Source organism: Bombina bombina, chromosome 4 (genome assembly GCF_027579735.1).
Source record: "Bombina bombina isolate aBomBom1 chromosome 4, aBomBom1.pri, whole genome shotgun sequence".
In the NCBI taxonomy this organism is placed as follows: Eukaryota; Metazoa; Chordata; class Amphibia; order Anura; family Bombinatoridae; genus Bombina; species Bombina bombina.
Genome location: NC_069502.1, coordinates 574,818,278 through 574,834,170, shown reverse-complemented (window position 1 = coordinate 574,834,170; position 15,893 = coordinate 574,818,278). Strand labels below are relative to the sequence as shown.

Below are 15,893 nucleotides of genomic sequence, written 5' to 3'. Positions count from 1 at the left end.
AAGTCTATTAAAACAATTGAAATAAGGGGGATGTCTGCAGATGCTTAGGTACAAAGTAAACACAGAGGTAAAACTTATATTAAAGGGACACTCAGGCTTTATTAAATTTTCATGATTCAGATAGAGCATGTCATTTTAAACAACTTTCCAATTTACTTCCATTAAAAAAAAAATGTGCACAGTCTTTTATATTTACACTTTTTTTGAGTCACCAGCTCCTACTGAGCATGTGCAAGAACTCAGACTATACGTATATGCATTTGTGATTGGCTGATTGCTATCACATGGTACAGGGGGAGTGGAAATATACATAACTTTAAAATGTGTTAGAAATGAACCTACTACTCATTTGAAAGTCAGAGTAAATGCTATTGTATTGTCTTGTTATCTTGCATTTGTTGATTATGCAAATCTGCTGTGTTTACTGGTCCTTTAAAGGAACACTGAACTCAAATTTTTTCTTTCGGGATTCAGATAGAGCATGCAATTTTAAGCAACTTTCTAATTAACTCCTATTATCAATTTGTCTTTGTTCTCTTGCTATCTTTATTTGAAACAGAAGGCATCTAAGCTTCTTTTTTGGTTTAGTACTCTGGACAGCACTTTTTATTGGTGTATGAATTTATCCACCAATCAGCAAGAACAACCCAGGTTGTTCACCAAAAATGAGCCGGCATCTAAACTTTCATTCTTGCATTTCAAATAAAGATACCAAGAGAATGAAGAAAATTTGATGATAGGAGTAAATTAGAAAGTTGCTTAACATTTCATGCTCTATCTGAATCACAAAATAAAAAAATTGGGTTCACTGTCCCTTTAATATAACTGTGTTGGTTTTGCAAAACTGGGCAATGGGTAATAAAGGGATTATATATAATTTTAAACAATACAATTTGTGAGTAAACTATCCCTTTAAATAATAATAAAAAAGAAATGTTAGTACCAGAATTTAAGCTTTTCCTTCGTAGGGAAATCCATGGTTTCATTGGTATTACTAAAATTTTGAACAGCTTTATATTTAAATGAAAAGGCCCTTAATAAATGTCTTTATTAAGCAGTCTTTTTTCCTTCTTATTTTGCATACAGTAGTCTCAAGGGATTTTTGGGGTTTTCCTTAATTGATTACTAAAATCATGAGTTTTCCTGTATTTTTTTGTCATTAGACAGAGCTTAAACTATGTAATTCACACATTTTTCCATTGATTAATATAAACAGTTTGACTAAAGTTAAAAATATATACATTCACTAGGTACATTTTCCTAATGATTCACCATGTCTTTAATATTATATCAATGTGTTTTGTACATGTGCAAACAGATGGAATAGAAATCTAGACTTTGAAATATGTTCAGGCTTTTGTAACCGTGGTTAAGATTTACCAACCCTTCCAATATTTACATGATTTATTTTATCAATATATTTAGTGACTTTTATTTGTATAATTGAGCATATGGATGATAAAATAAACCCCATTTATTTTAAGTTCTATGCTTTAAAAAGATAGAATTCAAAAATCACTTCAAACATTTCCTAACTTTTTTTGTTGTGGCATAATCATGTTTTAATAAATATTTGGTCTGTCAAATTTATCACAACAGATTAGTCAGAAAGCCTTCTGTTTTTGTTAATTAGAATTGATTTGCCTAATTGTCAGTCTAATCCCATCAATTCCTCTTTTTTACTAACTTCAACAATTGTATCTTCTGCTGTTTGCACTTTAATTTACATTTCGATTATAGTTTATGAGCATAATAAGCATTGTTTGAATATTCATAAGATTCTAAATTGTGTTGTATGAAAAGGTGTTTTATCTTAATGAACGTTGCATTGTGAGAGGTGTATCATTATTCTTTCTTTCTTTCTTTCTTTCTTTCTTTCTAAAATTATTCTTAACATTTATTTTTATATTTTTTTCCAGCTCCCTCACAAGTCAGTGGTGTAATGAAGGAGCGTGTATTACAGCGTATGGTTGATCTGTCCTGGCAGGAACCTGAACATCCCAATGGAGTTATCACAGAGTATGAAATTAAGTACTATGAAAAAGTAAGTATTACTTGCAATTAAAATAAATAATACTCAGCATTCATTTCAATGATTAAATTCATACCAGAGGGGGTATTTTTTAGAACAGAAAGAGAGAGAGTGGGGGGGGGGGAGAGAGCGAGAGAGAGAATAACAGAGAAAGAAGAGATTAGATCAAACTCTCCAGGCAGGTGTAGGTCTGGTCATTAAGTAGGACAAGGTGCTCTATATGTATGCAGGCAAGCGTCTTTGCTTTCCCAGTAGCTTGACACTTCTTTGATATGAAGGATAAAAGCAGTTCAAGTGTACTGTCAGACTTAGAAACTTTCTGTTTTATATTTTTCTATAACTGTTGTCTTTTGAGAATGTGTCAGGGTTGAGAAGGATTTAGTGTGCTCAATGTAGTATAATGTATTTTAAGTAGTATTATTTAGCAAATTCTAGACTTGTAAAAATTCCTTTATTACCCATTGGCCAGTTTTACATAGCCAACATGGTTATATTAATATACTTTTTACCTCTGTGATTACCTTGTATCTAAGCCTCTGTAGACAGCCCCATTATCACATGGCTATTTATTTATTATCTATTGACTTGCATTTTAGCCAATTACACATGAATTAGCAGTGTCTTGCTGTGAAAAGCTAATAAAAAAGAATTTGATAAGAGTCTGTCTGTAGTGGCTTAGAAACAGGCAGAAATTTAGAGGTTTAAATGTTGTAAAGTATATTAATATAACAATGTTGGTTGTGCAAAGCTGGAGAATGTGTAGTAAATGGGTTATTTCTCTTTTTAAACAATATGAATTTTGGTGTAGACTGTCCCTTTAAACAAAGATAAAAAGTATAGAAAATATGCCAAGCTGGCTATTGGCAAGAACAGTCAGGTGTTATATTTAATTCAAGTGGAGCAACTACTTATACATTTTATGTCCAGTGATTTGGGGTGGAGGGTATTGATAAAAAGGAAAAAAGTTAGAGGTGATCATTTCACAACAATGTTCCCAAAAGTAGTGTTTATTAAAAAGTAATCTCTAATTCCCCCTTCCTATCTATGTATTTTTATTTTTACCAATGTTTATGTGTCTGCCTTCTTCTTTTAACATCATATCCCACTAGATTTGAATTTTCCTTTCTGTGAGACTCCCCCACCTCATATGCAGATGTGAAAGTAACACAGTGTTTAAATGTACAAATTTTAATAATGGTAATAATTGGGCAGCTGTTAAACTACACTCCTTGTACACTATTTGTGATTTTTTTTTTTCCCCTTGCTATTTGTACTTGGACAGTTCTCCAATGTTGACCTTTAGTTTAGTGACAAATCCACTGGTAGTTTCAGGACATTCTGTGTAATTTGGAATGCTTAACTTGTGGTTGTAAATTAGAAACACTGTACAGAGCTTTGTAATTAGTTTCTGTGATGCCCTAAGCAGTTAGAAAAATGCTGCTAACATTTTTAAGTAACAAATTTCCCACAACTAGAGGCCAGAGATGCACAGAGGCTTCAAACACTCCATTAGAAAACTAGGGATTACTGGTTTGCAATAAAATTAATTAATACAATATTTAGAGAAAATAGGAGTGGGAATATATACAGCAAATATAGCAATTGCACATTTATGCAGTCCAAATGTTAAAAATCCATGTGTTCTGGAAATGTCGCTGACATATGTTGGTTGGGCTTATGTATTCAAACATAAGCTTTATGCCGGGCCGGGAGTAGAGATGGTAAGAGCACTTTAACAAAGTAGCCAAGTTGAGAACTATGATTTCAGATGAAGATTTGAAAATACTCCATTATTTTTGTTTATGCAAGCAGGTAAATGGGCCCATCAGTTAGCAAATGATTAAGCATTTATTCAAGTCCTACCTGGCTCAAAAATAATACAACAAATTCCCTAGCGAGACAAATGTGTACACATCTTCTGTTATCCTATGCAACTGATTCACTATGTTTTGATAAAGCTTTCCAAATCCCACAGGGCTAACAAAATTATATCAATCTTAGCAGCCATTCAAAATATTAAATAGTCATAGTTAAATTTTTATGGAGTATGGGGAGACTATTTGTATATAGATAGGTAGAATAACCCAAAAATGTAATGTGCCAATTACAGTTTGAGATCACCAGACATCCCAAAATGTTACATTAACTCCTAACTAGTGATGTTGCGAACTGTTCGCCGGAGAACAGTTCCCGGGGAACATAGCTTGTTCGCATTCGCCGCTGCGGGCGAACATATGCGATGTTCGATCCGCCCCTATGTGTCATCATTGAGGAAACTTTGACCCTGTATCTCACAGCCTTCTGACACATTTGAGCCAATCAGCAGCAGACACTCCCTCACAGACCCTCCCAGCTCCTTGGCAGCAGCCATTTTAGATTCATTACGATCTTGCTTTCTTAGTGAGAGGAGCTTTAGTGTTGCTGCTGCTGACATTATAGGATAGCTAGGCTAGTGTATTTAGTGTCCACTACAGTCCTGAAGGACTCATCTAATCTCTGCTGTAAGGACAGCACACCAAAAAGCCCTTTTTAGGGCTATAACTTCAGTTGTTTATTTTTTTTTATTTGTAATTTTATTTGCATTTGCCTGGCTTTCAGCCTGTGTGTGAGGCTCACAGCATATACTGTGATTAGCGCCACCACTGATATCTGCTTAACATTAGCGTAAATTTAAACAACAAAACTTTTAAATCATTTTGCTAGTGTAATCTAATTTAATTTGCTATCAGGCCTGTGTGTCAGGCTTACACAGCATATACTGTGGTTAATTGCTCTGTGCCAGCCACCACTCATATCTGCTTAACATTAGTGTAAATTTAAACAACAAAACTTTTAAATCATTTTGCTAGTGTAATCTAATTTCATTTGCTATCAGGCCTGTGTGTCAGGCTTACACAGCATATACTGTGGTTAATTGCTGTGCCAGCCACCACTCATATCTGCTTAACATTATTGTAAATTAAAAAAAAAAAAACTTTTAAATTATTTTGCTAGTGTAATCTAATTTCATTTTCCATCAGGCCTGTGTGTCAGGCCCACATCATATAGTGTGATTAATAGCTTTTTTTCCACCACTTATATCTGGTGTAACATTAGTGTAATTTTTTTTTATTTTATTTTTTTACATCAGTCCTCTTCTAGTGTTATTTAATTTTAGTTGCCAGGCCAGCCTGGCTGCCATTAGTGCCAGCCTGTGTGTTAAGCTGCCAGCATATATTGTGCCTACTTCCATCCTCAGTGCCAGTCCACCACTCCTATCTGGTGTAACATTAGTTTAAATTTTGTAAAAAAAAACTTTTAAATCAGTCTGCTAGTGTTATTTAATTTTAGTTGCCAGGCCAGCCTGCCACTAGTGCCAGCCTTTGTGTCAGGCTGCCAGCACATACTGTGCCTACTTCTATCCTGAGTGCCATCACTCCTATCTGTTGTAACATTAGTGTAACTTTTAAAAAAAAAAAAAACTTTTACATCAGTCTGCTATTGTTATTTAATTGCAGTTGCCTGTCTGCCAGCGTGTGTGCCAGGCCCACTTGCCAACTAGTGCCACCAATCATATTTGTTATAACAGTATTGTAAATATTTAAAATAAAAACTTTTTTGACTGAGAAACATCAGTCATCTAGTGTAATCTAATTGCAGTTGCCTGCCTGCCAGCGTGTGTGCCAGGCCCACTTGCCAACTAGTGCCACCAATCATATTTGTTATAACAGTATTGTAAATATTTAAAATAAAAACTTTTTTGACTGAGAAACATCAGTCATCTAGTGTAATCTAATTGCAGTTGCCTTCCTCCCAGCGTGTGTGCCAGGCCCACTTGCCAACTAGTGCCACCAATCATATTTGTTATAACAGTAGTGTAAATATTTTAAAAAAATATTTTTTGAATGCGAAACATCAGTCTGCTAGTGTAATCTAATTGAAGTTGCCTTCAATGTATCTATCTATCTATCTATCTATCTATCAAATCTATCTATCTCGTGGTTGTGCAAATGGACTGTTTGCGGTTGTTTGCGGTGCGTTACACGGGAAGTTTGGTCTGTCACTGTGAAGCGGGCATAACCCTTACACTACCTGATCGATACAACATCATACCTGATGTTTTAAAGCACGTTATTCCAAACAATTTAGGAATGTTAGGTGATTTAGGCCCTTTATGGGTTAAAACCAGACTCTGCATCAACTATGTAATTTTCCGTGGGAGTTTTGCCATGGATCCCCCTCCGGCATGCCACAGTCCAGGTGTTAGTACCCTTGAAACAACTTTTCTATCACTATTGTGGACAGAAAGAGTCCTTGTGGGTTTTAAAGTTCGCCTGCCTATTGAAGTCAATGGTGGTTCGCCCGGTTCGCCGGTTCGCGAACATTTGCGGAAGTTCAAGTCCGCCGTTCACGAACCTAAATTTTTAGGTTCGCGACATCACTACTCCTAACATTTTTTGGCTATTCTATATGGGATTTGTCACATTATAACCTAAGAAATGGTGAGATTTGATTAAGTTTAGATTTCTTTCTTATTAATATTGAATCCAAGATCCAGATAAAAGGTTTTAACTCTTGAGTGTTCAAGATGAAGGTGATCATAGATTATTGTCAAATGGAAATTAAAGATAGACTCAAGTATACATTTGAAATATCATGTTCTGTAAAATGTGTTATTGTTATGGCTCTTTAGTGGTTTGTTGCCAGCAGATGTGTTGTCTAAATGGGTTTCAGCAAAATGAATATAATAGTGCATTTTGATCATGGATAGGTGAATATAAAAAACTGGGTGCTGTATAGGAGGAGATCAGCACGTAAGTGAACATTGCAAGATGTCACAGTCCCTTTAGGAGGAATGCAGATTTATCTGCCAATCCCTTGTTATTGTGCTGAGATAGAAATAGTTTATCCTTACGTGGTGTGTCATTGTCCAGCTGTAGAGTTGTGGGATTTGTTTTCATCAACATGTAAGCTTCTCTTCAAGGAACCTTTTACTGTCAAGACTTAACATTTTTTTCTTTCATATTTTTTTTTTTTTTTTTTTAATAGTGCTCTTTCACATGCATTATAGAAAATGTATGAGTTAAGTTCCTCTTTTATTATAACATTTGCCCACTTCTCGTATTGAACTCCCATTGTGATTATGTCTTTTGCTAGAGAACTTCAGCTACAAAATCAAATTACAGTTATAATTTAGAGGGGGTCTTAAGACAGCAATGCTTATGCTATATCTTTCATTTTTATTGAGTATCCTTAACATCCTTTATATAATCTCTGTATATATGTGTTATACCTCAACTGGTATTTGGAAATTATTGTCAGAATTGTTAAAACATAGGTATCGGACATGATGACAGTAACCAATTAAATAATTGTAGTCTTATTGTTACCATTCACACTTCATGCATCATCATATTAGAGATGCGTAAGTTAATACTGACAAAAGGTTATAACTGTGTATATTTATTAGTAACAGCTTGTAATGACTATGGGACTTGTAACAGGCATTTAGCAGCAACATTATTACTTTTAGCTGGTATAAAGTTTTTACAACCGCCACCACCTTTGAAAAATTATATACTGAAGACTATCATTGTAAAATAAATATAATAATATACATTTAAAGCAGTTATTTTTAATAAATAAATTAAAATAAATATTAAAGGAATATGAAGGTCAAAATTAAAGTTTCATAATTTAAATAAATTAATTATAAGAGACTAAACAAAATAAGTAATAATGTTTTCTTCCTACTATAGTAGTTATATCCTTAATTTAAGTCTCTCTCCGACATATATACCTCTCATAACTATTGCCCATCTCTTAATTATTAAACTTATTATTTAAAAAAAAAAAGATTTATTAAAAGTGTATTGATTAAACCATGATTAAACTTCACATTTGTGTAATGAAGGAAAGGGGAGTGAATTGAGGTAGGAGGTTTGGCTCGAGACATAGGGGCCAATTTATCATCAGTCTGTCCGACAGACATCGATGAATGCTAACAGCATATGCTGTCTGCATTTATCATTGCACAAGCAGTTCTTGTGAAATGCTTGTGCAATGCCGCCCCCGGCAGATTCACGGCCAATTGGCTGCTAGCAGGGGGTGTCAATCAGCCTGATTGTATAAGATCGGGCAGATTGATGTCCGCAGCCTCAGAGCAGGCGGACTAGTTATGGAGCAGCGGTCTTAAGACCACTGCTTTATACGTGCTGTTTCTGGCGAGCTTGAAGGCTTGTGTGGAAACAGGGGCATCAAGCTCCATTTGGACCCCAAATCTCCATTAAAGTGACAGTAAAGTCAAAATAAAATTATCACAATTTATACAGAGTATGCAATTTTAAACAAATTATTCAATTTATCTCATTTGTCTAATTTACTTCATTCTCCTAGTATCATTTGATGAAAAATATATTAGGTAAGCTCAGGAGCAGCAAAGCACCACTGAAAGCGAGCTAACTGCACATACGTGCCTCTTGTCATTGGCTCACCCAACAATTTATTTGGCTTGCTCCCAGTAGTGTATTGTTGATTTTTCAACAAAGGATACAAGGTGAATGAAGCAAATTTGAATATAGAAGTAAGTTGGAAAGTTGTTTAAAACTGTATACTCTATCTGAATCATGAAAGAAAGAAAAATATGTTTTTTTTCCAATTTCCCTTTTTATTAAGAGAGACATTTTTGCTTAGAACATAACATAAAAGCAAAACATTGTTTTTGTATAATTTATTCACACTTATAAAACACATTTGTTTTTAAAATGGAAAATTAAAATATATTGGCTTTTGTATCTTATCACTGACAAGATATGGATCATGGCAAAATAACAATTTGAAGTAACTCTTGACTGCACTGCACTGTTAGGAGATTATTCATTATGCTTCAAGCAGTCTTCCTTAAAGGGACAGTATACTGAAAAAAAGTTTTCCCTTAATGTGTTTACAATTGCTTTTTTTACCAACTGCAGAGTAAAAAATGTATGAAAATTAGCTTTTTAAGTTTTTTTTTGTGTATATTAAAGCTCTGATTTTGTGTTTTGAAGCCACAACCTAATAAAATGGGTTGAGCTTGTAGGTATAATCAGATCTCATTACTGTATCACACTGTGTACATATACCTGCTTCTTTATCTTATATCTGTCCTTAAAACAATCACCAGTACTTGGAGAGAACAATGGAAAATCAACATTTTATTACCTTATCTCTGCTATATCCCACTAGGAGTGTAATTTCTTCTGCTGGCTGTGTTTACAAAGCTTATCTATAGCTTGGACCTGCGGCCACAAACTTTCAGAATAGGTGGGGATACCACATGCTAAATCAGCTATTTCAAATGCCAATATAAGGGTAAAGGAGCTACTTGTAAGCATTTTAATACACTCCAGCAGGTTAAGTGGATCATTGGGAACAAATTAAAGGGGAGAAAAATTTTAAGTAAACTGTCCCTTTAATTAAGCTGCTTGTAAACTATGGATTGTATAATAAAATCCCCCCCCCAAATAGCCAGTAATTATAATGGTTACTGCATATTGCTATAGGATGTGAATATAATTGTGTATCAATGTTTATTTTTAAGGATAAAGATGTGCTGAGAATTATAGATTTTTCCTCTTGTGATATCATTGGCACATTGCATTTTCGTATGAAAGATGAGTGATTTTGTTTACATTTATTACAAAAAATCTCTATAAATATATTAATTATAAGCCCCTTCCTCTAAAATGTTGTTTGTATTTTCCATATTGAGTAGTATTACTCATGGATATCTGGTTATGTAGAGTCTATACTAAATCATTAAAAGAACAGCTTTAAACCTTATTATCATTTAGATTATGATTTTCATAATAATAATAATGTATTTATTGAGCTAGAAAATGTTAAACATTTAAATTATACATCCTATAACTACTACAGTACAGATGCTAAAATCCTAATGACCCCAAATCACTGGTCTCTTTGAATGCATTTTCTATTTTGCATATGGAACTCCAAATTTAAACTCCCGAAAGGAAAAAAAAACAGGAGAGAAGAATGTATGAAATGGTTAGTAGTTGATAACATAATGCAGATAGGAGTGTCTAAATGGGAAAAACAATATGAAATAGGGGCCATATTATTTGTGCTCTACAAATCTTACAATGTAATGCTGTACAGGAGATGATGAATTTACCTGCATTGTCTCACTTGCTTGTGCACATATTTCTTTGATTGCCACTTGATCCTAAGTGGCACACACATGCCTCTCACATTGTTAAATAGTTTTGACAACTCATGCTATATAAGAACAACAGCATCTATTTGACCTTGGTTGTTCTGTCCACTGTGTGGTTAGCCTCTGTGCCTGGCTTTTTTGACCTGTGTCCTGCTAGCCTTTACTTGAAACTGTGCCTTGGTGGTCAATACGAGCTACTGTGTCCTGCCAGCTAATGCTTGCTTTGGTGACTAGCTGATCAACACAGATCACTAGGTTTTGCTGGGCAATACTTTTTATAATATTGCTAAATAACCAATATCCATATTTTTGTCCTGCTGGCAAGAACTTGCTATTGTCTCATGCTGGCCAATACTATTTACTGTTTCCTGTTGGCAAATACACGCTACAGTATCCTACTGGCTTATACTTGCTACGGTGTTCTGTTGGCTAAGATATGCCACTGTTTTCTGCTAGCAAATACTTGCTACAAAGTTAGCTCACCAATATTCACTTATTTGTCCTGCTGACCAATAATTTCTACTGTGTCCTGATGACCAATACTCATTCTTCTGTACTGCTGACCTATGCCTGCTTATTGCATCATCTGGATAATACATTTTTTACTACCTTGATAACATTACCTGCCACATTACCATTTTTGGTCAACTCTTGCCATTGTTATCTGATAGCTATATTTGTTATGCTTTCCTTAGTCTATCATCTGTCATCTGTATCTTGCTGGTCTCTTTCTGCCATAGAAAAAGATAGAAAAATGATGGCACTGCTCTTATTGGTGATCAAATAAGGGATAAAGCCATTACTATTATTTTTACTGGCCTTGAATATATTGTCAGTGTGGCCTAAAGGTGCTGTGTATTAATTGCAACATTTACAAATACAGCTAAGAGAAGCTGAAAAAAAGAATACACATTAGCACTCAAATCCCTCAAAAGATATTGTTAAGTGGTTACGTCAACTCAAATATAAAAAATGAATACTTTATTAGTTAAGGTTAAAAATGGGTACTTTAAAAACAACTAGACATGTACTTGCTGTTAATTAAAGATAAATCCTGGTTGGAGAAGGTCCAGGAAATTGGGATAAACACAATTTTCTGGGTTAAGTGTTATATGGGTTAGATAGAAATATTAATGGGCTAATGAAATCACCAACATAGAATTACCAATTATTCAGCCAGCAAAATTTGGCACATATTGCGGTGATTCATCATTGTACGAGCAGACATGATCCGAGAGGGCTTACGGGACCCTTCGATTTTAATAATACTAGACTAGTATAATGGCTGCTAATTATTGTCTGAGTTGCTATTGAGCCATATACTCAGACGTTTGGGTTCTTTTCATGTGGCATTGACTTCACACTAATATGAATCTTAATCTACTATAAATCCACTTAAATCTAAGCTCTGCAATAAGACTACAATAATATAACAGGAATAATAGCTCAATGATTTCCAAATAATGCCAATGGCAGTATATTAGTCTAATATTAATACAATACTTATTTAATACTGTCCTTATAGTGCAATTGAGCAGTGGAATATCATGACTATCAAATAGTGCTCAGCACAAATGGGCGATTACATTTGTTACTAAAGTTTGTTACCTTTAATATATAAGTTACCAACTAAAGCTAAATAATAGTATTTATTAGACGTGGGCGATTACATTTTGTGACCGCAAGTTGCTACTATTAACACAAAAGCTAATAACTGATGCTAAATAATATCAAATCTAAGTGGGTGATTACATTTATAACTGCAGTCTGCTACTGTTAACACATAAGTTACTAACTGAAGCTGAATAATAGTGTTGAATACAAGTAGTCAATTACATTTATAACAGCAGTTCGCTACTACTTACACAGTTGTTATCAACCTAAGCAACCAAGAGTAATCCAGTACATACCTCAGCACGTCATAGGGGCCTGTATGGTGGAGACTTACAAATACAAACTTATTCTGTTTTGTATAGATGGCCCTCTAAAGTAATTTTAGAGCAATACATATTGTTCTAAAGTTTGCACCAAGTACTATTATTTCGACATCTGCTAATTATTAACCACATATCAGCCTATCCACTACCAGTTGACATTATCACCGCAATGTGGGCCAAATTTTGCCAGCTGAATAATTGGTCATTCTATGTTGGTGATTTCATTAGCCCATTAATATTTATATCTAACCCATATAACACTTAACCCAGAAAATTGTGTTTATCCCAATCTTCTGGTCCTTCTCCAACCAGTATGTATCTTTACTAAACAGCCCATACATATATAGTTGTTTTCAAAGTATCCATTTTTAACCTTAACTAATAAAGTATTAATTTTTATATTTGAGTTGACGTAACCACTTACCAATACCTTTTGAGGAATTTGTGTGTTAATGTGTATTCTTTTTTCAGCTTCTCTTGTAAACTCTTTCTGCCATACCCAGTATTGTATCTGCAGACCATTACTTAAAACTGACCTGTTTACCTGTCAATATACCTCCTGATCTTTAACAGATACAGACCTGCATCTAAAACTGAGCCCTGCTGGTTGTCAATTGTCCATAAATCCTGCAGCCCTTTGTTTAATAGTTGCTTCTACACTGGTATCTATCTATCTATCTATCTATCTATCCATCACACAGTGGTTTTGTTAGTCATATAATTGTTGTAAATTACTATATTACATGTGATAATATAATTGCTTACAGATCTATATTTTTTCCATATTGCATGCCAAATGATTCATGTATGAGCTTTGTATGTGATGGAGAGATTATGAACCCTTTTCTTATATTAATAATGCTTTATGTGTTCCATTAATATTACATGTTTTGGACTTTACATACACTATATAGCCAAAAGTATGTGGACATCTCTACTAATTATTGAATTTGTGTTACAGCCACACGCTGTGTCATACTTCAGAGTTCAGTGGCTTTAAACATGGCATTGTCACAGTATGCCACCTTTACCACAAGTCAGTTTGTGGAACTACTAGATCTGGTCAATCATAGGTGCTATTATTAAGAAATAGAAGCATCTAGGAGCAGCAACAGTTCATCCAAAAAGTGGTAGCCCATGCAAACTCATAGAGTGGCACTGGTGAGTGCTGTAGCATGTAAAACTCACCCATCATCTGTTGTATCACTCACTACAGAGTTCTAAACTGTCTCTGGAAGCAACATCAACCTTGCAGAATAATTTCTAATTACTAATTATAGTACTTTAATTTTATTGGTGCTTTCTCTTTTGTTGCTTGGAGTTGTCATGACAGCAACCTAATTACAAGGTCTAGGATGTGATGAATGATGTTTTTTTCCTGGTTTAATGTACCAGAAAGGTATAATGCTTTCTTCCTTAGTGTGTTGTGTAGAGTATCAGATGAATATAATAATACTTCTGGATATGAATTTTGTAACTTTGAATTAAAGCTTATATATGTAACTTAATGAGAGCAGTGCAAATTATCTTCGGAAAATGTTATAATGAGAGCTCAAAATGTTTTCATTGCACGCAGGTGAAGACTTTCTTCTGATATATCAAATGAATGTGTTAATGTAATATAAAAAAGTATTTATGTTGAATGGCCAAATTGTAAGTTGAAATTATATTTTTATAAGTCAAGAATGATATGTTAAATCCATTTATATGCAATAGTCATTGCACAGTATTAAAATAAACACCGTACATAAACATTTAAAAAGTTTTTTCTAAAACTTTATGTTAAACCAGCATGGTTTGAATCTGTACTTTTTCTATCTGAGCGGTATTTTTTCAGTGCCATAATAGACATTACTGTTGTATCTGTGTGCATATTGATATGTAGGTTACAATTTATGTATACTATAATCATTTTAAATAGGACCAGCGAGATCGTACATATTCAACATTGAAAACAAAGGCTACTTCTGCCTCAATCAATAATCTTCGACCTGGAACCGTTTATGTTTTTCAAATCCGTGCATTTACTGCTGCTGGATATGGAATGTATAGTCCGAGGCTTGATATCACCACCCTTGAGGAGGCAACAGGTAACACATTTAAATACTGTTTAAAGGGACATGAAACCCGACATTTAATTTCATGATTGAGATACAGCATAGAATTTTAAACAACTTTCCATTTTACTTCTATCTTCTCTGTATCCTTTCCTGAAAAACATACTTATGTGGGTTCAGAAGTAGCAATACACTGCTGGGAGCTAGCTACTGATTGGTGGCTCTACATTTATGCCTTGTGTCATTAGCTTGCCCAATGTATTTAGCTAGCTTTCAGTAGTGCAGTAGAGCAGTAGTGCTCTTTCAACAAAAAATACCAAAAGAATGAAGCACATTTGAAAACATAAATAAATTGAAGAGCTGTTTAAAATATGTTCTATCTGAATTATGAAAGAAAAAAATTGTTTTCATGTCCCTTTAAAGCATGTGCTTTATATGATATAAGAGTAGCAGTTTTGCAAATAAATTTTTTTACAGTATTTAAAGGGGGAAAAAATAGAAGATACTTACAATTCAGTAGCTATGCATCAAGTAGTAAACAGGCTTAACAAACCTTTTAAGTCACTTTGTTTTGCTTGTTGCATTGCAGTAGTATACTGGGCTGTACATATCTCTTAAATGGAAAGTGTAACAAAACAAAGCACACACAATGTATCCCTTGCTCAACGTAGCAGCTGACTCAAAATTGTTCCTAAAATTAAATTTATCAACATACACTATTATAAAATAAAATTTGACATATGCAGTCTAAAGTAAATGAAACTCTCATTACATCAAGTATTTTCTTGAACTCATTGTTATGAGAGCTTTGTTAATGTTTTTATTTTAGCTACAATTTACAAGTATAATCTTTGCTTAGCCGTATACAAAATGTGGAGAGGTTTAAAATGAATAAAATTGGTATTTCATTTTTTTTTTCTTCATAATTGTACCACAGTATTCTTTATAATTAAATCCAGAAATATAGAGAATGTCCCTAAGCTAGTTACAGAACTTGTAATGGGATTTTAACCTTTTTTGAATTAAGCAAGGGACCTCACAGAACCACTGGATTATGTATTAGCATCTAGTTTCTTTTTTTTTTATATATATAACAAAAAAGCTTGAATACATTTTTCCTCCTGTCAGTTGTGCACCATAGCCAAATGCAATATTACCAAAGAAATATCTACAACAGAAGAACTACACATTAACAAAATGATAAAGATGTATTTAACCTAACAGGAAAAGAAGTTATTACCATACTAGTCCTGCAGAGAATATTCATTTTAATAGAGTGTAATACCTTTGAAAAGATCAAAGTATTCATAAATCAATGATTTATATATCATAAACTTTCAAGACCAAACAAGACCAAACACATCTCTTTTTCAGATGTAGATCTGAAGAAGAGACCTGAGTCTAAAAAACAGACCTGTGAGGTTTTGAAAGCATCGGGAATACAACATTTTGATTAGTAAATAGTTTGGTCTATTCAACGGTATCACAATCTACTAAACTTAACATTTCATATAATCTTTTTTTTTTTTTTTTTTGGCAAAATGGATAATATGGATAAATGATGTCTATATATCATGTCATTTTTGCAGGTTGAATATTGTATCCACCAATTTTGTTTTGAATTGTCGAAGACATATTATGTTTCTATCTGTTTGGTATTTTTCTTTTACATG

The 15,893-nt window shown here is 33.7% G+C and overlaps 1 protein-coding gene across 1 annotated transcript in view; it reads left to right on the top strand.

The window, feature by feature from the left end:
* Positions 1–15,893, top strand: part of EPHA7 (EPH receptor A7) — a 380,959-nt gene that overhangs the window by 294,496 nt on the left and 70,570 nt on the right. The window contains exons 6-7 of the mRNA XM_053710553.1: positions 1,920–2,044; positions 14,085–14,253. Of these exons, the coding sequence (XP_053566528.1) occupies positions 1,920–2,044; positions 14,085–14,253 (294 nt within the window). The remainder of the gene's footprint in view (positions 1–1,919; positions 2,045–14,084; positions 14,254–15,893) is intronic.